At 47.9% G+C, this 21,301-nt stretch overlaps 2 protein-coding genes across 3 annotated transcripts in view; both read right to left on the bottom strand.

Annotated features, from left to right (window-relative positions):
* Positions 1–70: 70 nt before the first annotated feature.
* LOC130401574 (protein bicaudal D homolog 2-like) lies at positions 71–12,417 on the bottom strand. Of its 2 annotated transcripts, XR_008903856.1 has the most exons (9): positions 11,828–12,417; positions 9,323–9,535; positions 8,721–8,873; positions 6,153–6,596; positions 4,707–5,777; positions 4,217–4,368; positions 2,960–3,203; positions 1,746–1,828; positions 71–1,626 (listed from the first exon to the last, which is right to left on the bottom strand). XR_008903856.1 is itself a non-coding variant. In XM_056605411.1 (8 exons), exons 1-8 carry the CDS (start codon positions 12,065–12,067, stop codon positions 1,624–1,626), a joined length of 2,520 nt encoding a protein of 839 aa, XP_056461386.1. In that variant the 5' UTR covers positions 12,068–12,417; the 3' UTR covers positions 71–1,623. The 2 variants fall into 2 exon arrangements, 1 of the variants encoding a protein (XP_056461386.1); XM_056605411.1 differs by lacking the exon at positions 1,746–1,828.
* Positions 12,418–14,136: 1,719 nt separating this feature from the next.
* The window catches only part of LOC130402190 (transketolase-like), an 8,629-nt gene continuing 1,464 nt past the window's right edge, over positions 14,137–21,301 (bottom strand). Inside the window, exons 2-14 of the mRNA XM_056606322.1 lie at positions 21,065–21,182; positions 20,672–20,785; positions 20,164–20,261; positions 18,894–19,085; positions 18,405–18,523; positions 17,836–18,032; positions 17,472–17,636; positions 16,305–16,461; positions 15,731–15,861; positions 15,539–15,622; positions 15,329–15,422; positions 15,047–15,169; positions 14,137–14,324 (exon numbers count right to left, since the gene is read on the bottom strand). Coding sequence (XP_056462297.1) covers positions 14,137–14,324; positions 15,047–15,169; positions 15,329–15,422; positions 15,539–15,622; positions 15,731–15,861; positions 16,305–16,461; positions 17,472–17,636; positions 17,836–18,032; positions 18,405–18,523; positions 18,894–19,085; positions 20,164–20,261; positions 20,672–20,785; positions 21,065–21,182 — 1,780 coding nt within the window. The remainder of the gene's footprint in view (positions 14,325–15,046; positions 15,170–15,328; positions 15,423–15,538; positions 15,623–15,730; positions 15,862–16,304; positions 16,462–17,471; positions 17,637–17,835; positions 18,033–18,404; positions 18,524–18,893; positions 19,086–20,163; positions 20,262–20,671; positions 20,786–21,064; positions 21,183–21,301) is intronic.

Raw genomic sequence — 21,301 nt, 5'->3', positions numbered from 1 at the left:
TTTCATGTTTTCAGTCCTCATTTTAAACCAGTTTACCACCATTGTTGTTTTGATGCAAATACTTGCATTTATTGCATGCTTCTTGACATAATGGATAGCTAAATTCTTAGATGCATTAATAAAAACAAAGGCCAGGTCTTGAACAGTGAGATTTATTTATTTGCATTAGTTATAAACTATAACTAAGCAGGGACACCAGCTAAGGCATTTACCATAGCAGCGTGTTACCACAGTTATTGTATGTTGAATATTTCACCAAGCATCACACCCAAGTCTTCATTGAAGCAAAAGGCACCAATACTTGTAACAGTTTGACATTGTATTAAATAAATAGATACTTGGAAGGTTAAAATAAAAATCATATACAACTTAGTTAGGTGAGCAAATGTGAGCGAAAACGTACAATGGTTTAAATTGGACAAACTATTAATAAATTCTTGATATAAATTGCACTTTATAAAAAAAACTGACAAAAAATGGCACTGCATGCTTATGAAGATGCTGTTATCCTCCATAATTACTTGGCATTGTAGTAGATTTTAACATTGCAGTAAAACAAAAACATTAGCATTTCTTTATGACTTAGCATTGATGATGAATATTAACTTAATCACATGACTTTAAATTATAAAGCTTGCATATATAAATATACATTTTGCATTATTCTTTTCCTAAGTCCCATCACACATACTTAACAATACCTTCGAAGAACAATGTGTCTTTAAGGCAAAATACTAAGTGTCTTATTGAACAGAAGCTGGTTAAGACCCTGAAATTGTATTCGCACCCTTGCGTTACATCACATCTGTACTCTTTATTTTCTTCTTCCTTGAAAGAAATAGTCCAAAAAGGCACACCTAAATCAAAGGCTAAAAAGGTAAATAACTGAGAGGGGTGGACATTGAAATCCAAATTAATCCCTTGATTCTTTGTCTCAGAATCTTTCTGGAAGATACCTTTAAAACAGCACAGGTTTCATGGTTCATCAGCCCCGTTCAAAATAAATCAACCATTTCTTTGTACAAAATAAACTTTAAAAAATAAATATGGAAAAGCCATTGTGGTGTTATTTAGATATATTCTTTATCCCCTCCATGTCGCTAGCCAGGGCAGAAATGTTAACAATAAAACACATTGATGCTAAAACAAAAAATAATTAACATGAGTATCTCTGAGACAGCACAAGGCACACAGGACAAAGTGCTTCGTCAGCAAAGTATGAAACACGGGACATGCAGGTGTGGTGAGCCTGCTTCGGACGCACTAACATGGAGTCGTCGTGTGCTTTAGAAAGGAAGGGATTACAACATACACCGAGACACCGCCGGTCATGCCGCTGGGAGTAAAACGTTTGGAATTGGGTGATTCAGGGGGTTTCATTTACATTTACAGGTGTGCTACAATGACAAGCACGAGCGCAGCGACAGGGTGAGAGGGGCTAACTCCGGCGTAGCCCCCTGCCCCCCCCCCCCCTCTCTGACATGTGTCTTGACCACTGCCTTTGTCTTTACCTCCAGGTTACTTCCCCGCAGACACCATGGGCGTGGGCATGTTCGACACACACGCGCACGCGCGCGCGCGCTGACGCCGGACCTCCATAGTGACGTTGGACCTTCAAGTCATTTACTGCAAACGGGAGAGATGAAACAACAAGACAAGGTCAACCGAGTCATCCATCCATCCGTCGGGGAGGAGAAGTTGAATGAGTGTGGAGGTGGGTGATGCATTAGTGGGATGGAGCTTACGAGGTGGTTAGGTGTGCAGTGGTGGGGTCTGCGGGGGGGGGCAGGGAGTCTCACGACGCCCCGAAGCCACCGTGCACGGTTCTCTTATAGAGGGGTGACGAGGTGTCCCGAGTGAAGTGAGGAATGAAATGTTAAACAAAGTGACAAAGGGAAAAAATAAATGTCGATGAGCTCCAGCAGCTGTGGCTCTCATGGGAGGGATCATAACTGGCTTAACGTTGGATTTTCACAGCGCCACACACTTGGAGCAAGTCATGTGGCAGGTTGCCTTGATGCTTTTGACAGCGGTTGCCAATGGCAACTGTAGCCGTTGACAACACCGATGCATTACAAAGACGGAGACATTCCATAGGACGATTGAGTCAAGGCGCGTTTCTCTTTGCATGCGAGAAGCTGAAACGACTAAGTATCTATTGGCATTCGGATAACACACTACAACGCCATTGTTTAATTTCAAGTTTTGCAGCAAAATGCAAAATAGAAGTGTGTAAAAGTCCCTGATTAACAACAAATGCTTGGTTCCTCGGTAGACTCAAACTAGCTTTTGCTCCATGGACAATCCAATGTCTTAAACGACAGAAAAGCTTTGTTGAACTTCCTGTGAATAACATTAAAGTCACGTGACACCATGGAACAGTGTGTGACTCAGCCCCTCGAGTCCCATTCACTGAAAAAATTTCGCTGGCACTTCAAGTGGAATCGAGAACTACTCTATACTGAAGAAAATCTAAATCTCAATAATATTACAGCAATAAAGTCATAATGTAAATTCTATCCAAAAGGAAAAAAACATTTTGTCCTGTATGTTTTGGGTTTAGGATTCTGCCTGGACCTTAACTAAATATTAGTTAATTAGTAATAAAACAATGAGCAACATCCGTTTAGATCGTCTAGCAGCCAGCCACAGGCAGTAAATACCATCAGGGATCCAAGCGCTCATTCCCATGCCAGAAGTTCAGCTCAGTCGGGCTCTGAATCGTGCAAAACTCATCAATGTCTTTTCAAGTAACAAAAAAAAAAAGAAAAGACAATGAAAAAAATGCATATCAACCCAAGCATGTTGATGATGAAACGGGGGCGACAGGCTGATGCAGGGATGGCCCCGACCGGACCGGCGGAGCAAGGAAGAGCGCAGAACAGGAACCATGCCGATGCCGATGTTAGTCGCTAAAGCCTGCGGTGGCGGCGGCGGCGTGCGCGGGCCTTCGACTTACACGGTGGCTCGCCGGCGCCCCCTTCCCCTTGGGCTTGCTCCTGACGGCGGCGGCGGCGGGGCCGATGCCGGCGGCCGTGCGGCGGGCCTGCTCGTGGTCGAACTCCAGGTCCTCCAGCCGCTGCGTGAGGGCCAGCTTCTGCTGGATGGCCATGCGCAGCAGGGAGTTGAGGGTCTTCTTCTCGTCCTCGGCCGCCGTCAGCTGCCGCTGCATGTCGTCCAGCTGGGTCACGTACTCGTCACACCTGAGAGGCACGGGGAGGGAGGGAGGGAGGGAGGGAGGGAGGGGAGGTAACGGAGGGAAAGGGTAACGCTCGTCACAGCAGTGGAGAGCGGGTGGATGTAGTGTAGCGGCCGGGGGTGTTTGACTCTCGGACAAGAGGCACCGAGTTGGAGCCCGGATGTTGATTACGGGTGGAGGGGGGGGGGAAGTAAATTGATTCACAGTGGGGAGTGTGAAGCCGTTTGTAACTTCCAAAAGTAAATACAACAATTTAAATAATTTCCTCTTATGTTAGGTTTGCTTGTGGGTTTACATTACACGCAGCGTTGACATTATAGTTATCGGTTGATAACTTTTTCAAATATATAAACGACAGTGTTACACACATTGTGATCTGCTTTCATGCCATCATTTGCCACACCGCCTTTCTTGACGCACAGCGGACTGGACTAGTTCCTGAAACTAGCCCCACTCTGTACTGAACCTGCTCCATGTTGACCTCTACATGTTATAACTGTCCATGGCGCTGGATAAGAGTGGTTGCTAAATGAATAAATATTAAGTTACCCTCCATGGCCAGCAGGTGGTAGGATTAACACAGCAGACTTCTTGTCCACCCTCCCCACCCCCCCAGCCTGCAATTGCCAGATGCAGGGATGATGACTTTGCCAGCCCTCTGACTCCAGCTATTATTACATCAGACATTTCCCACAATGCTCTGCTCCTCTCACATATGCAGAAGTTCTTTTGCTTTTTTTTGTGCCGACCTAAATTTAGACACGTAAACCAATCCTAATTCGCTCCTCGAATAATCGACAATTATTCTAAATAGGAATAACGTGACTCCTAAGCGAACAATTCATATTCATATAAATATTTATATGAATATGAATGCACATGTGAAGAATATAAAACAAAGCAGTGTACTGGCTAGGGCGGCTCCTGCATCTGCACTAACTTGCTCAAGCGTGTCCTAAACGCCTAAATATTTAAAAGGCTTGTTAAAAAAAAAAAAAGGAAAGAAGATAACCGTACCTCGTCGCAAACATGGCGCGCAGTGAGGAGAAGGTGGCAGCGTCTTCCTTCAGCGCCTTGAGCTCGTTGCGGAGCTTCGTCATGGTCTCCTTCACCATGGCCTTCTCGTTGTCGTACTTGCTCTTCAGGTTTCCCAGCGCCACCTCAGCTGTCTGCGGGCGGACGGCAGCTTGTTAGCACGCACTGAAGCCTTGATCGCTATTTCAGAGACCGTTCACACGGTATATTTGTAGACGGGGGGCCTCCTCACGTTGTACAGGACTACAGCTGGGCCGAGCACGTACATTATACTAAACTTGTATAATGTACCACGCAAGGCCACCCACCCATTCAACCAATCAAACCAAACATGTCGTACCATGCTTTGGTTCCGACTGTTATCCCCCAGCCCCCCATTGAGTCATACAATCCCTTTTACCACACTCTCACGATCACACCCCACCAACAACAAACACCCCAAGTTAACGTTAGGACCCTCAACGCGACTGACATGCTTGTTGGCCTTGAGGACCGTCCGCAGCGTGGCGATCTGCTCCCTCTTGGTGCTCAGCAGCGACTTGAGCTTCAGGATGTCCCCCATCCAGGCGTCCCTGTCCTGGTCCCCCACGCCGTTCATCTCTGCGCTGGCCAGCCGCTGGCGCGACAGCTCCGTGGTGCGGTCCACCGCCTGCTGCAGGTGGCGGATCTGGTCGCGGATGATGGTCACCAGGTTGTAGATGTTCATGGGCTCGGGCCGGTGGGCGTGGCTAGGCGGCGGCGCGGGGGCGGTGCACATCTCGGCGAGGGCGGCGGTACCGTTAGCCTCGGGCGCGGCCGCCGCCGCGGCGGTGGTAGTGTGGGCGGGGTCGTTCTCGGGGATCAGCCCCCTGGTGAGCAGCACGGGGGCCCAGTGCTGCTCCTTGCCCTCGGCGGCGGAGAGCCCGCGCACGCTGGCCAGGCCCTCGCGGTAGTAGTCCAGCATGACGCGGTTGGGCATCTCGTTGTTGCACATGCACACGTGGTTGTACAGGTTGGCCAGCTCCTCGCTGAAGGCCACCAGCTCGTCCTGCGCCACGTTCAGGCTGCCCAGGGACTCGCCGGCCGCCACGCTGACCAGACGCAGCTCCTTCTCCAGCCGCAGCACCTCCTCGCGGTCGGCGCGGCTGCTCTTCTCCAGGGCCGCCAGGCCGCCGCTCAGCTCCCGCACCTCCGCCGCCAGCCGGGCGTGCTCCTCCTCGTAGCGGCCGCGGCACGCCTGGTACTCGGCCGTGAGCGTCTTCAGCTCCTGCCGCAGCTCGCCCGCCTCCGACACCGCCAGCGTGTACTTGCACTGCAGGATCTCGGGCCCGTTGATGTCCAGCTCGTAGTAGTCGCCGTCGCCGGCCTCGCGGCTGTCGCGCTCCTTCTCGCTGTCCAGGGCCGAGTGGCGCTCCTTGGTGGCCTGCAGCTTGCGCATGGCCACCAGGTTCTCCGTGAGCCGGCCCACCGTCTCCTGCTGGTCCGACAGGGTGCCGTGGGCGTGCTCCAGCTGCTTCTGCAGGTCCTGGAGGGAGCCGAGCAGGGACATCTTCTCCCGCTCCACCTGAGGGAACAGCGGTCTGTTAGTGAGGATGAACACGCGTTCACACTGACGGGGACGCGTCTCTGCTGATGAGTAATAATGCAATACGCTCCATAAATTAGTTATTGGTTATAACTGTTGGCAAACAATTAGTCAACATAATAAAGCAACATGCAGTAATGGAATAATTGAATAAATAGGAATCATTAATACCACTCTTTGAACATATTGCACACAGATCAGATCAGAGTGCGTGACTCTCCAAAAGCGTCTTTCCCTCGTTCACCAAAACACTTGGGGATCCATCTTGAACACGTGTCTCGTGTCAACAGGGGCAGCTCCATGTCCCGTTGATGTGCCGCTGTACCTGCACAAGCCGCCGTGTGCTGCCCGTACCTGCATGAGCTGCTGCTTCAGCTTCTGGATCTCCGAGATGTTGAGCTCGCTCAGCAGGTCGTCCACCAGGCTGGGCGCCGGCTTCATCAACTCCCCCTTCTTCCTCGGCGTCGACATAGACAGCGACGCCAGGCCGTTCTCCAGGCCCCGGAGCAGGTCGCGGCCGTCCCCCTCGCCGCCGAACGGGTCGTCGGCCAGCTTGAGGTTGTCCACGGACACGTTGCAGGAGCCCTGGTAGAGGGAGTCGCCGATGGTCATGTAGTGGGAGAGCTCCTTGCGCAGCGAGGCCTTCTGCTCGCGCTCCGTCTTCACCGTCTCCAGGGCCTCGGCCAGCTGGCGCTCGGCGATCTCCCGCAGACGCACGGCCTCCTCCAGCTGGCTCTGCAGGCACTGGGAGTCCTCCTCCAGCCGCCGGATCTCGTGCTTCAGGCCCTCGAACTCCACCTGGATCGGGGGACGACACACACGGCCATGGGAGTTAGAGCTGGCTCAAAGTGTCTGAGGCCTAAAAAAAAAATGTGGTTCCTTTTGGTTGTCAGTTGAGGTCATGGGTAGGTAGGGAATTTATTTTATTTTTTCATTTTATTTTTGCCAGCGGCAGCAAATGATAGGTAGGTTGTTTTCATTTAAAAACGATCAAATTCGCTCATCCTTGTACAGAATGAAGATGTGCTGTACAATATACATATTTTTTTATAATGCTCATAAAATAATAACAGGCCTAAAAAATGTTTTAGGCCCGAGTTTAATTGTAAATCTAACTTTTTTTGTTCCTTAAAATGTTTGCTTGTGATACTACTCTGTATGTCAATGGTGGCACCGTTTGCACTCCTAACCCTCCCTGGAAGGAAGGATCCCAGACTCTGCGTACCTCTCAAGATTTCTTCCTTGATACTTAAGGGAGGATATTTTCTGCCATTTTGGTGGGCTAGGGTTAGGGGGCAATTTAAATCTATGGTTTGTTAAGCTCTTTGAGACTAACTGTGATGTAGGGCTGTATAAATAAAATTGACTTGACTTGAGTTTCCATCATCTAGAACCATTTACTGTCGAAGTAAGCCTTGAAGAGAATTGGGGTTGGGTTGGGAGTTTTCTTAGTCTAGATACCACTAAACCCAACCTTCTGCCCATTCCATAAGAAGAGCTAGTGTGTGTGTGTGTGTGTGTGTGTGTGTGTGTGTGTGTGTGTGTGTGTGTGTGTGTGTGTGTGTGTGTGTGTGTGTGTGTGTGTGTGTGTGTGTGTGTGTGTGTGTGTGTGTGTGTGTTATGAAAACAAAATGAAACAAAATTATATGAAACATAAATGCGCTTTCCTTAGCAAAACATTCTCATGACAGGCAGGCCAGTGCAGACCTTTTTAATTCACCAATGAGATATGGGTGGTGTATCCGGGAACACAAAATAAAAGACCATCGGTTACTGGAACTCTTGATGTGTAAGAAGTATAAAGTGTCTATTGATTATATTACAGTGTTATTAGAAATGTCTTTAATATTAGTCGATATAAAAAGGACATTTCTGAAAGGATGCAATTTAAGCCGAAGTAATTTTCTGTTACAAGATACTGCACTGTTCTGAAGATATCATCGCTGCATTTAGACATGCCGGGTAGTTTTGCTCATAGATTAGATGGGGATTCGGTTAGGAGATTAGATGTCCAACTTTGTAGTTTCATAACAGTCCCAAAGTGATTTTCACTTCTTTTTATTTTAACAAACAAGGGCAAAGAAAACGTTTTTAGTACAACATGAGGAGGGCATAAGCAAGAAGGTCTATTTGCTCTATCGCAGAATGCTAACGTAAATAGGAACTGATATATTCTCTTATTGCATAAACTATATGTAGTCATACAAAATTAAGGAAGGAACAATATATCATACTTTAAAAAAACTGAATATGACCAACCACATTTTTCACATCCCATAACGTCAGTCATTTCACATCTCCATGACTGACGTCATGGAGAATTTTGTGTTCAATTATCACAGTCAGTAACAAATTACTGGAAGTGTTCCTGATTCACACTGACTAAATATCTGCCAATGAAACACATGGCTTTAAATATCCCTTTTAAGGTATGAGACATTGCCAGAATCAGAATCAGAATCTCTTTGTCATTGCACAAAGTGCAACGAAATTGGGGATATCTAATCATTGTGATATCTAATGGATATTTGTCTAATATTCAAGTAGTAGTTATAAAGAAGGTATCCCTGGAACTAGGCGGCATTGTCAATCCCAAATGCCAATCCCATATTCGTCTACGAATAATATAATTCATACATGACAGCCCGAATACCTCAATATTAACCATTTACTACATTTCATACATTTTTGAGACCCATAATGTGGATCGGATGGGCAGATGCTAGAGGCATTTTTCATATTCTTTTTTTTGTTAGACATCTTATCAAATTCTGTCTAACAAGTTATTAATCAACAGCTCCTCCTCTTCGAACAGAGCGAGGACCACTTCCCAAACTAGGGATCCCAGATAATACCCTCCTCATGGTCTGTAAACGTTGCCCGGCTCCGGGCTGGGTAAAGGGTGGACCTGCGGTGTCTCACCTGGCTCTGCCTCAGCACCGACACCTGCTTCTGCAGGGAGATGTTCTCGTCCTCCAGCTCGCTGTAGTCCTGCAGCAACCGGACCTCTCGCATCTTGTACTCCCTGATGTCATCGCGCATCTGAATGCGCTGCAGCTCCACTTGCTCAGAGCTCTACACACACACACACACACACGCGGGCACACACACACACATCAATAAATGAGACAGCAATGAATGTACAGGTGAGGCATGAAATTGGCAACTGATACCAGCGACCTTAGCAGTTGTATACTGTACACATTTCCCTGGCCAATTCGACCCACTTCAGAGAGTAGGTGGCAGAGGCTTCTTTTCAGGCAGCAATCTTCCCCACAGCGCTTAGTATTGGCATATTTGTTCATTCCTGATGATGAATGTTAACCATCTCCAGGTGCCCCCGCTTGCAAAATGCGTACCTCTGTTCATCACACCCCTGCCAAGCAGTATGCTCAAGGCACTGGCAAGAGAACTGTACAACCTGCCCCTACGGCCGCCCACTGCTCCTCAACAAGACTACCCAGGGATAACTCCACATCAGAGGCGTCCCCACGGCGCAGGGAGACACCACGAGGAGGGCTCACATCTTTAGCCTCGAGCGCGACGGAAACCAGCCGGTCGTTCTCGGCCTGCGTGCTGGCCACCGAGGCCTTGGCCTGCCGGAGGTCGTTCTGCAGCTCCAGGACCTTCTGCTGGTACTGGGCCTCCTTGCTGGCGGACTCCAGCATGAGGGATTCTTCCCGGCTCTCCCCATCCGCCGCCACCTTCCTGTGGGTGTGGTGGGCCTGTCCGAAGGCCTGGGGGGGGGGGGGAGAGGAACACGCATGTTAGATTTATGTTTGGATTGAAATCGATTGATCGTTGGATGTTGGCATTATGTGACGATACAGAGGCACAACTGTTAACGTTGTTGTTTTGAAGAAGTAAAGTTTATCTTGAATCTGTAAAACTCAACCACTTCCCTTTTTTGTTTTTATTTATTGTTGCCTTGACGGAATACATATGTCTAGTATTTGAATCCTCTTTTGAGAGTTTAGATGGGTGTAAGAGATTACACATGACATAATCCGTCGACTCATTGACACAGTAGCGTCAATGTGACAGAGTTCTTTAGTTACTTTGTGCTGTACCATTCACCCAGCAGGAAGATATTAATGGGCATCTATGATGTCATTCTAATGGCCGTATGGCCCCTGGGCCCATATAATAGCAGCATGCGATGTAGCTAGCACATGGCTAACACATTTGACAAATAGGGAAGAATGAAGACTGTGCATTTCCACAGCCAGCGGTCCTTAATAATACCCATACAACCCAGTGAGTCTCTGTTCCGACTGGTGGTGGTTATGTAACATATTTGGTCTCTTAAGGCCTTGAAGCCACCAACAATTCGACAGATCCTGCCAATACATCTCTCAATTCCTGCCCTTCTGCCTTTCCTTTTCAGGATATGCCAAAAGAGAGCATGAAAAGCATAGTATCGAGTAGGAGACACGATTGGTTGGGGGTTTAATTTTCATGGAAGACTCAAGACATCCGACTGACATGGAAGGGCTTAGTCAGCATTAGATACTTGGAAGGTGACTCATGGAGGAAGCGTTTGATACAATCATGAATCAGTGACAAAACCTCGAAAAACTACAACTGCAAAGTCAGAGGAACCACAGCTGACAGGTTCAATCAGACAGAGGAACACAAACAGCCAAAAGCCTCAGTTCAGTCACATGAGCCATTTACATAATGTTGGCTTCACAGTAAGACGTCTACATATTAAGGCTCTGGGTTTCACAGGATGGTAGAAGTAAACAGTGGAAAATAACACATAATGAGCAGCAGATGTGTCAGAACTGGTGATCAGTCGTGTTTGTCTCAGAGAAATCCAATTTCGATTTTAAACCTTACCATAAATGTATACGATATACATGTCCTGAACATAGAGAATGTATAGACTGAGCAGGTTAGTGAGGCTGTATTATTTTGTATTATTTGCAATAACACTCATGCTGCATGGTTCAAACAACCACATGTGTGAGGCTGAACCACGTCTAGACAGGTAATACTATTGTTTATAATGGCGTCAAATGATACAATTATAATAAGCCAAAACGGGATACACCAAATAATATAGCATAAGCCAATCGTTTTGGAATAGTGATCAGTTTCCATGCCCTCAAAACACAGATTAAACAGCTTCCATTGAAGGAAAGCAAAGAGTACTACCCTCAATCTTCTCTCACAGTAGGGGCTACAAGCATGGTAGCTGTCAGGGTCCAGACAGGAAGTATTGCCGACTACCAGATGGGACTTCCATCATGGCTGACACTGTCTATGGTCATTGCATACTAGTAAACATTTTTTGTGCAAAGAATGGGATTCCTTTTCTTTTTACTGTGTGTGTGTGTGTGTGTGTGTGTGTGTGTGTGTGTGTGTGTGTGTGTGTGTGTGTGTGTGTGTGTGTGTGTGTGTGTGTGTGTGTGTGTGTGTTGCACCATGACTGCAAAACACTACATTATTCAACCTGCTCTAACAGAGTAAGAGAGTACCAGACATAGGACTGTCTGGCTCAGGTTTGACGTCTGTCAGAGGGCTGTTCCAGAGATACAGCGCCGTGGCATTAGATAGCAGAAAGAAAACGGGGATCAGTAGTAAAGTAGAAGCTGTATGACAATACCGTGATGGGCTATTCAATTGCATATCAGGTGGTTACTTAAAAGGTGATTTGATAGGGTTGATAAAGATGTAACTTAATAGTATAAGGAGGTAAGCTCCAGCCAAGGTCAGACAACACGTCGGTTTGTGTGGAGCGGGAGCAGATGGGCTTGGGGACTTCCTCCATAAACAAACGAGTGTTTGTCAGCTAACTTGAACAATATGGGCCTGGTTTACAGTTTATTTTGGTACGGATCACTTAGCCATTTTTAATTACACCGTTATAAATCACGTTGGATCACTGCTGACCATATGACAGCTCACAGCGGCCCGGCAGACAAACTTATTTTAAGTTCATAATGTGTCTCGATCGACAGGGTTGGTTGAATTAACAAGAACCCATGTACATTCATCTTTTCCATCCATCGGGGATCGGTTACCTCCTTTAGGTGGTCCAGTTCTTGTCGAACTGTTTCGAACTCGGTCTCCAACTCGTCATATCGCTGTTTGAGCTGTTGTTTCTCCTCGAGCACCGCCAGGCCGTACTCTGCAGCTTGGATCTTCTCATGGGTGGTTTCCCGCAACTCCCGGGAAAGACGTTCGATCTCCACATGGGCCCACTGGGGTCCGGCTTCCTTAACCAGGGTCGCCTCCGGATATTCCTGATCCTTCGTGGACATCTTGGTCGGTCTGGGGTGTACAAACTACACACAATACCCCTGGACCCAGCCCACGAAGAACTGCAACAAATCTACAATGGGAATCGATTCCCTTTGTGTTTAAACGACATGGTTGTTGCTTTACCTCTGAGATGCCTCCGCCCAATGGCGCAAAATACATCAAGACATACTCCAAGAGAGCACGCTTACATTCTCGACTATCTTATAAGTGCATGCAGATCATTGGAATTTTTTTTGGGCTCTCCGTGAGTCTAGGAAGGAAACTAAGTTGAGATCATCGGTTGGCTACCAGCACGCTGGTTCACAACCCTGTATGCGGCAGTGGAAATGTAGTTCTTACACGCTGACATTACAAAGGACGTGTACGTCAATTTCTACAATCGTACGCCAATGACCACAATGCCTTGCGACCTTTTTCGAATTCTCCTGGAGGAGTTTCCCAGCCAAACCCCCGAACTGCATTCGAGGCAGTGCTGCCACCTAGGGATAGCTCTGAGAATTGAAATACCAACGCTAAAAATGTTTTCTGGGAAGAAAGTTAATTTTTTTATGACGTGTCAATGCAGGGTTTGCATAGAATACTTGTGCAATATTTTCCTTGTCAGCTATATGGGAAGTTTTCATGAGGCTGTCAAATAAATGTTTGTATTGGTTCATATTCTGTGTAGTGTGCTATGGGATCTTTCATTTATCAAAACCATTGTTTTAAAGGTCACAACATTGGACCTCAGAATTGTCACATGAACAATTATAAACTTTAACCTTGAATATGGCTGTAGCCTACTTTGTCAAAAAATAATTATTCCCACAAAAATGGCTTTCGAAACACATCCCTGACATTGAAATATTCATCTTATTTTTTTGATATCATATTTCGATATTATGTTCCATTTTTCTTTACTTCTTACCTGACTGAAATAGTAACCTGCACAAATTATATACATATCGCACTTCTACAAGGCAATCTGCCTCATAAAGATATTACTGGGTCTGCTAATTTATCATCAGAAACAAGTGATTATCATCATGAAATTAGTCATATTAGGTTGCGTATGAGAAACCACTGACCAATGAAGAAGCCAATACACGGTAATCTCCCTTTAGAGAATGTGGACATATTCGTCAGCATAAATATGTAACATCAAAACATTCTTAAAATCAAATGTAGAAGGCTTTATTACATGAAAGCAAGGTACAGACAACATCTCAATCAAAACAAGGTGTTATTGTGCCAGATAGCTGTGATGAATAAAACCATCATCCCCCTATGACTTTGTCACCAACTACCATACAAACGTCATAACTGAAGGGTCAAACTGAATAGGTTGTATGACAGATCTGAGTCGAATGGTTTGTTTATTTGAAACGTAATAAAACAGTTTTAGAAATTACAGCAGATATTTGCTAACTAAAGGGTTAACTGGTTAGTATGCGCAGTGGGCTTTGAAATATGGGTTTAACAGGATAGATTTGTATGGCTACATCTACATTTGACTTTTTATTTTCAAGACTAAATTCTACAAACATCGATTCCATTTCATTCCGAGAGACAGCAGTCATGTAACATTAGATGCATGATGATCTAATGGATGACGATAGGCCCCACCTTGACCTAAGAGTATTATAAAAGTTATAAAACAGATTCCAGTAAGGTGGCATGATCAAAATCTTAAAATCCCATTCAATGAGTACAGTAAATATGTTGAGCCAATACTTCAGCTGAGCAGAACCTGAAATGGTGGAGATGAATGACAAAAAACAGGGATAAGAAACATTGGAAACAAGCAGTGCTCTGTGTGTCGTGGAAGAAAAGTGGACCGGATAAAAGAAAGTGGACTGTGGAACACATCAAAAGTTGTACGACACAAACTCACATTACATTAGATTAACACGTAGTTGGGCATTCACAGGCGTGTACGGCCCCTGAGAGATAGGGCCCCTTGTGTGTGAATTGAAGACACACACCCTGTGTGTGGTTGAAGTGTGGGGGGGGGGGAGGAGGCGATGGCGATGGCGATGGTGGAGATCGCGGACGGGGACGGGACGGGACGGGGGGGGGGATGAGAGAGTTACTTGGCGTTGGCAGAGTTGTTCAGCATCTTGCGGATGGCCAGGACGATGGCGTCGCGGTCGATGCCGTAGAGCTTGAGCAGCTCGTGGGGCTTGCCGCTGCGGGGGGTGTGGGACACCGCCAGGCGCTGCAGGCTGAAGTTGGACTCGTTGACCACCGCTGCGGCCACGGCCTCGCCGAGACCCCCTGCAAGGGGAGAGTACACAAGGGAAATACACCTGTCTTCGTGAGGTAGTGGACCCACCTGAGGGGCGAGGACTACGGAATCGCGCTTACCAAACCCTGAACCTCATTTGTAACCTTAAAAGCAAAGGGAGATACAAAGAACGGTAACTACGGAGTCCAAACAATAGGTCTCTAGTAAAACACATCTAGTGTGTCGCCCTCGGGTTGCGTTAGGGTCAGTCCGTCTGAAGAAGCTTCAGCGGTAGGGAGAATATCCTGCCAGACATCCGAGTGGTTGCAGATGCAAGGCATCCTAGGTCCAGCAGCCTGTGCTCCAACCCATCATATCACATGACACGGGGCTGGCCACGGCCGCCAGTGTTATCTAGGTCACTGCGAGCCCCGCGGGCGCATGCTTAGCTAAGGAAATCTGACAGCGCTCTGCAAGTTCGGCCCTCAGCCACTCAGCGACCCTCCACGCTGCACTAAAAGCACCCCCTCCATGCCGGCTCAAATGCCCAAGGACCTCTGCGTGGCCAATGACTGGATGCCATCGGATCGCTCCTCAGCAATGCAGCAGCCATACACACACGCCACCACAACTCATGTTGCCTTATGGACCAATGAGAAGACCCTTAGTGCTGCAGGGGCCGTACAGCCGGGCTCTTGGTTGCCAGAAGAGCAGTTGTCTACCCTCCATGCCAAGATGTTAGTGTTCTGTAACATATTCCCGAGGCCCGTACCTTCGTAGTAGTGGTCCTCCACGGTGATAATGCGGCCCTTGGTGGCGCGGGTGTGGTCGATGATGGTTTTGGAGTCCAGGGGTTTGATGGTGAAGGGGTCGATCACCCTGACATAGATCCTCTCTGGAGAGCGATTTAATACAACGGGAAAGTCGCAAAGGAGGACAGAAAATGTACGGAAGATTAGAATGTCGTTGGACATTGAATGTTTGGCCTACATTCATCTGCCGAGGACGGACGGTTGATCAGAGTTTAAATGCGTCGTTGTTGGTCATGCTGTACCTTTCTTCAGGTGTTCGGCTGCAGCCAGTGCTTCATGCAGGGTGACCCCAGCAGCCACCACAGTGACCTGGTCGTCCTTGCTCTGGTACACCACCTGGGGAGACGGACCAGCACAGTTGCAGTCACATAACCATTATCCATCACATAACCATTATCCATTGTGATGTGCGAAGTGTGTCCCCCAACATATTGATAAAAACAATGACTCACCTTGGACTGTCCAACATGGAAGTCCTCATTGCTGTTGTAAATGATGGGATTCTCTGGACGGCTGGTTCGGATGTAGCAGACACCCTTTATGCATAGATACACAATTTGCCATGTCGTTATTCTTCTTCTGGATAAACGCGGGGGTTACATCTGAAAGTGTGTGGGTGTTCGGGGGTTTGTCATCTGGCGCACCTTAGTGATGGCAGCTAACTCCACTGCCTTCTCAGTGGACACAGCGTCACTGGGGTAGAACACGGTGGCTGTGGGGAGAGCCCTGAACATGGACATATCCTCAAGTCCCATCTGGGATGGGCCATCCTCTCCTGAAACACACACACATTTAAAGCAATCGACAATCAATACAAAACCTAAAGCATCCATGGCAATGGATTGTGTTATCTACTATTAGAAGGATCAGTCGTGCAAAGTGTGTCAAAACAGGGTAGGAGGACAGACAGAGTGGCATGCAGAGTACCTTTACCAACAGGGTTCCAAGGGTGACAGCCTCCAGGACAGACGGGAAAGGTGAAAGAGGGAAGGGCGGAGGGCTAAGGGTGTGAGGGGTGAGGAGAAGACACAGGTATTAACAGGAAAAGGATTGAAAACATCCACACCAACAGAGGGAGCAGTTCAGTGGGGTTCAGCTGTGTTTAACTACAAGGTCTGAGCTGAGGCTCTAACAGTCAAAGGGTGTGGGAAGCGGAAAAAAGGTGTTGAGTTGGGGGGAAAAGTCTGGGACAGCACGTTTGTTGTTCTTGGGACCAACCAGTAGAGACGCCGCAGTGTGAGCCACACAGGTTGATGTTGCTCTCTGAGATGGCGGCCATGCGAAGCTGGTCGTAGGCCCTGGTGAAGAAGGAGGCCAGGGTGCTGGCGAACACAATGTTACGGTCCCGGGCCGCACAGCCCATGGCAACACTGACCTGGGGGGGGGGGGGGGAGAGAGGGGAAACGAGGGGGAAGAGCGTATTTCAGGGCTCTGGAGTCCTATAGATGTTGAATCAGCAACATACTTCCCCTAACGCATCATTTCCTGTTTCCTGTCCCCAATCCCCCTGTCTCTTTTTCTAGATCTGTTTAAAGCTCCAGGGTGCCTGAGGGGGGAACAATGCCTTTTATTCTGCCCTTCCAGAGGCTAAAACGATCCATGGCACATCGTGGCTGGCAGTTGAACTGTGGGTGACGGGAAAATGTTATAACTGTATATTATCCTCAATACATTGGTCCTATTCTGTTCTCAGCTTAACCGCTGTGACTCCTGAATACACTAAAAAATCGTTAAGTTGCGAAATCCACTTCGTTTATCACGCACTTCAGCAGATGGCTCCACCCGATGGCCTTTATGAATATTTCATTTCACAATAGACTTGTCATAACCACTTCTCGTCACACGCAAGTCTGAGCGAGCCCCCAACTGGCTTCTCTTCCAGAGCAGCAGGAGGAACAAAGGGCCTCTCTTTCTAATTACACCAAGGTCAGCTCTGAAGGTAGCGGAGGGAAGCCATGGTCAGAAGAAACGTAAATAAAAGGTTGATTTCTTCAGTAAGTAGGTCATGTCTGGCTCCATTAGGGCATTACACATGGACATGTTATGTATTATTCAATAGGCCACCGTATACACAGAAGTTCCATTATGGTAATTCTAGCCAGTCAGAGCTACGCTATTGCCCACCTGAGAGGGAGTGAGAGAGAGTGGGAGAGAAAGAGAGAGCAAGAGAGAGAGAAAAAGAGAGGAGGCGGCGGCGATGGTTCAATTAGGACTCACTAATGCATAAAAGGAATGCTCTCTGACTAGTTTTATTCATGGTTTCGGTTGAACGATGGCCAAATGTCAGTTGATTCAGAAAAAGGTCATCCAATCGTGTCATCAAGCCTAATTGAAGTAAAACAAAACATTAACTGTGTAAATATTATTCTCGTTCAGGCCTCCTACCATGTTCTGCTGGGCGATGTAGCACTCGACAAAGCGGTTGGGGTGCTCGTTCTTGAAGATCTCCGAGTAGGTGAGGTTGTTGGTGTCTCCGTCCAGCGCCACCACGCGCTCGTTGTAGCGGCCCAGCTTGGCGATGGCCGTCCCGTACGCCTTACGGGTGGACACCTGCACAGAGACGGGGAGCAGTGAGGGGCGGTCCAGCGGAAAGCTTTCCAAGGGGAGAAATGCATTGCATTCAATCTATAAAATGTATGAAGTAAAAGTGATAACATACATCAAATACAATACTCTATATAATATTTCATTCGTGTGTTACGTTGGTTCTATCGTATTTGATTCATCTTGATGGTGTGCGATGAGGCACCTTCTCGCCGGCCTTGTAGCCGGGGGCGCTGGGCATGCGCACGTTCCTCAGGCTGACGGGAGGCGAGTCCTCGGTGGGGGCCGCCGGGTACAGCCGCTTGCTGCTGTTCACCAGGCGGCTCTGCAGCTCCTTCACCACCACCTCCGCCATGTCCTTGGACAGCGGCTTGGCGTGCCAGCCCATCTTGTCCTCCGCAGCTGAGACCCAGGGAAAACAGGAGACCATCAGGTGAATCCAGACACAAAAACACCCGCACCACCACTCTTCACATATAGGGTCAGTTTTAATCTTTTAATCTTTCTGCATGTCTAGATTTGTATCTTGTCGAAGCAAATTATTATTAATATTAGTACTGGTAGTAAGTCGCTTTGGATAAAAGTGTCCAAATGCCCTAAATGTAAATGTAAATGCAGTGGAAGTAGGATTAGCAGTAGAACTAGTAGTAGTAGCAGTAGTAGTATGAGTTCTAATAATAATGATAATATACTTTATGTACTTCACACAGCAGTAGAAGGCTACCTTTGTACCTGTCTAGAGAGGCGGGGGTGAAGCAGGGGAGCTGGGGTTACCTGGGATGCCTTTGCCTTTGACCGTCTTGGCCAGGATGGCAGTGGGCTGGTGGCGTGCCTGGCTCAGCGCCTTGCACAGCTCCTCCACACTGTGGCCGTCCACGATGATGGTGTGCCACCTACACACCAACACACACACACACCGACACCAACACCGACACACACGCACACACACACACACACACACACACACACACACACACACACACACACACACACACACACACACACACACACACACACACACACACACACACACACGCACACACACCGACATGCACGCACGATCACAGAGACAACAGAGACTTTATTTGTAAAAATCGAATTAAATGTGCTTGCGTAAATTGCGTAACGGCCTGACGCTGCTTTAACAACACACACTGCACTGACTGCATGACAGTTAATCCTGATTTAAATGTAGGTCAGGAATCACACTGGCAGAACCTCATGGGTTCTACCCAATCCCTCCCGAAAGCCCTTCATTATTACCCAAAAGCTTCGCAGCGCTTCTGATATTTGTCCAGGTGGTGTTGCAGGGGGGCGGGCTCACTCTGGCCCAGCCGGTTGATGTCCAGGATAGCCACCAGGTTGTCCAGCTGGTAGTATGAGGCGAAGGACATGGCCTCCCACACCGAGCCCTCTGACAGCTCACCGTCCCCCAGCAGGCAGTACACATTATAGCTGAAACGCAGAGACCAGAGACATGGGCGTGGTCAGCCATGCTGTGTGGGTGTGTGTTGTGTTGGGTGTGCGTGTGTGTGTTGCGTGTGTGTGTGTTGGGGTGGGGGTTGTTGGGTGTGAGTGTGTTGAGTGCATTTGTGTGTGTGTGTGTGTGTGTGTGTGTGTGTGTGTGTGTGTGTGTGTGTGTGTGTGTGTGTGTGTGTGTGTGTGTGTGTGTGTGTGTGTGTGTGTGTGTGTGTGTGTGTGTGTGGGAAATCTATATTGAGAAAGAGAGTAAAAGGGGGATGAAAAGAGCGTGTGAGAAGAAGGGTGCGTCGGCCTGACACTAATGCACCGTGACAGTTTTCCAGTCGATCAGTTAAGGTTTCTCCATTTGACAGAATCACTTGGTAAGCATCTGGGACTTGAGGAACTCCCTTGAGTCCATGATTGACTTCCCACCTCCAACAGCTTTCTCTGCGTCATAAAGCACTCAGCCATCCAGTTTTCCATGTAAAGTATTTTTTTTATAATTTAAGTATTTTTATTTTGTTTTTTAAATATTATTAACCAATTTTATATTCATCTGCAAGGCAGCTTAGAAAAAACTGAAGCAAAAAAAGCTGATTTGGCATTTTATGAACATAAACGATCTGAAGTCAAGGTGCGGCGATAATCCAGTACAATAGACTGAGGACAAAGGGACACCAGGTTGAATGCACCAATTTTGAGTGTGATGTTGAGGCGAGATCAGTGTGGAATGGCGGCGCAGGCACAGATATGGCTGCTGGGCCTGTGATTATTAGAGCAGAAGAATTGGGAGCATAAAGCATGAAGCCAGTCTACACTCCCACCCAGACGGGAATTCCTCACTCTCACTAGGAATTGTATCCAATATCACGTTCTCAACTGTGTAATATTCAATATCCCTCCATTATCTATCGTGTTTGTGTGCACGAGTGTGGACACATCTATTTGTGGGCATGTGTGTGCGTGTGTGTGTGTATGTGTGCACGTGTGTATGGATGTGAGTGCGCATGCGTGCGTGGTGTATGCATGTGCATGTGTGTGTGTGATTGTGTGTGTCAGTGGGTCTTACCTGGCTTTGTCAAAGTACTTTGCTGTGTAAGCCATTCCGCAGGCCACTCCAAGGCCCTGCCCCAAAGATCCTGTGGCAACATCCACAAACTGCTGCCTCTGCACACACCGACACACACACACACACACACCGACACACACACACACACACACACACAAGACACACACACAAAAACACACACACACACACACACACACACACACACACACACACACACACACACACACACACACACACACATACACACACACACACACACACACACACACACACACACACACACACACACACACACACACAAACAAACACAAATACACACATACACCCAGAAGACAAAATAAGTGGTATCCTTCCCAAAGTGGGTCTAAACTTGGGCAGCAGCATGTGTGACTGTTGGGTTTCTCATCCTATTCTAAACAGCAGAGTAGGACTCGGCGTGACCAACGCATGCCGGAAGAGAGAGTGAAGGAAGGGATGGCGGACATACGGTACGTGGGACTACTCTTACAGGAGTAGGGTGGCTCTCCAGAGCAGAGTCCACCTGGCACAGGGTCAGAAGCTCGCTCTCCTTGATGAAGCCGGTCTCCGTCCACATGGAGTACAAGGCTGGGGCGGCGTGGCCCTGGGGACAAACGGCACATCAACAGCACGTCCAATGGACGTGGCTCTACCCCTTCCTTTGTCTGCCTCTCGTCGGCCCTTCTAGCTCTCACTTCTTTCACTCGTAGGGTCAGTCTTTCTCTTTTTCTCTCTGGCCCATTGTTCCTTTTACACACACACACACAGGCACACACACACACACACACACACACACACACACATCAACTAATTAAAGGTCCATTCTACCATTCTCCGCACCGCTCGCCTCCAGGGGGGGGCTTAATGGGGGTCTGCGTCTCACCTTGGACAGGATGAAGCGGTCGTTGTTGATGTAGCGGGGGTCCTCCGGGCGGTACTTCATGGTGTGGAAGAACAGCACCGACATGATCTCCGCCACGCTGCAGCATGACGTGGGGTACCTGGAGGACACAGTCGACATGTCACCGTGGATACCGTCTCCACGACGACCACCGCTGGACCACACATGGCCCTCATCAGAGGGCCATGTGTGGAGCAATATGGCACTTCTGCTTTGTGA

Source organism: Gadus chalcogrammus, chromosome 13 (assembly GCF_026213295.1).
Source record: "Gadus chalcogrammus isolate NIFS_2021 chromosome 13, NIFS_Gcha_1.0, whole genome shotgun sequence".
NCBI lineage: Eukaryota > Metazoa > Chordata > Actinopteri > Gadiformes > Gadidae > Gadus > Gadus chalcogrammus.
Note: the sequence above shows the minus strand (reverse complement) of the source record. Positions and strands in the feature narration are given on the sequence as shown.

What these genes read in the sequence shown, in the direction of transcription:
- LOC130401574 (XM_056605411.1), bottom strand. Translation starts at nt 12,067, where the DNA reads ATGTCCACGAAGGATCAGGAATATCCGGAGGCGACCCTGGTTAAGGAA. An exon ending in AACTGGACCACCTAAAGGAG is followed by an intron (nt 9,536 to 11,827) that starts GTAACCGATCCC and finishes CCCCCCCCCCAG; the next exon opens with GCCTTCGGACAGGCCCACCA. An exon ending in TGAAGCAGCAGCTCATGCAG is followed by an intron (nt 5,778 to 6,152) that starts GTACGGGCAGCA and finishes CTGTTCCCTCAG; the next exon opens with GTGGAGCGGGAGAAGATGTC.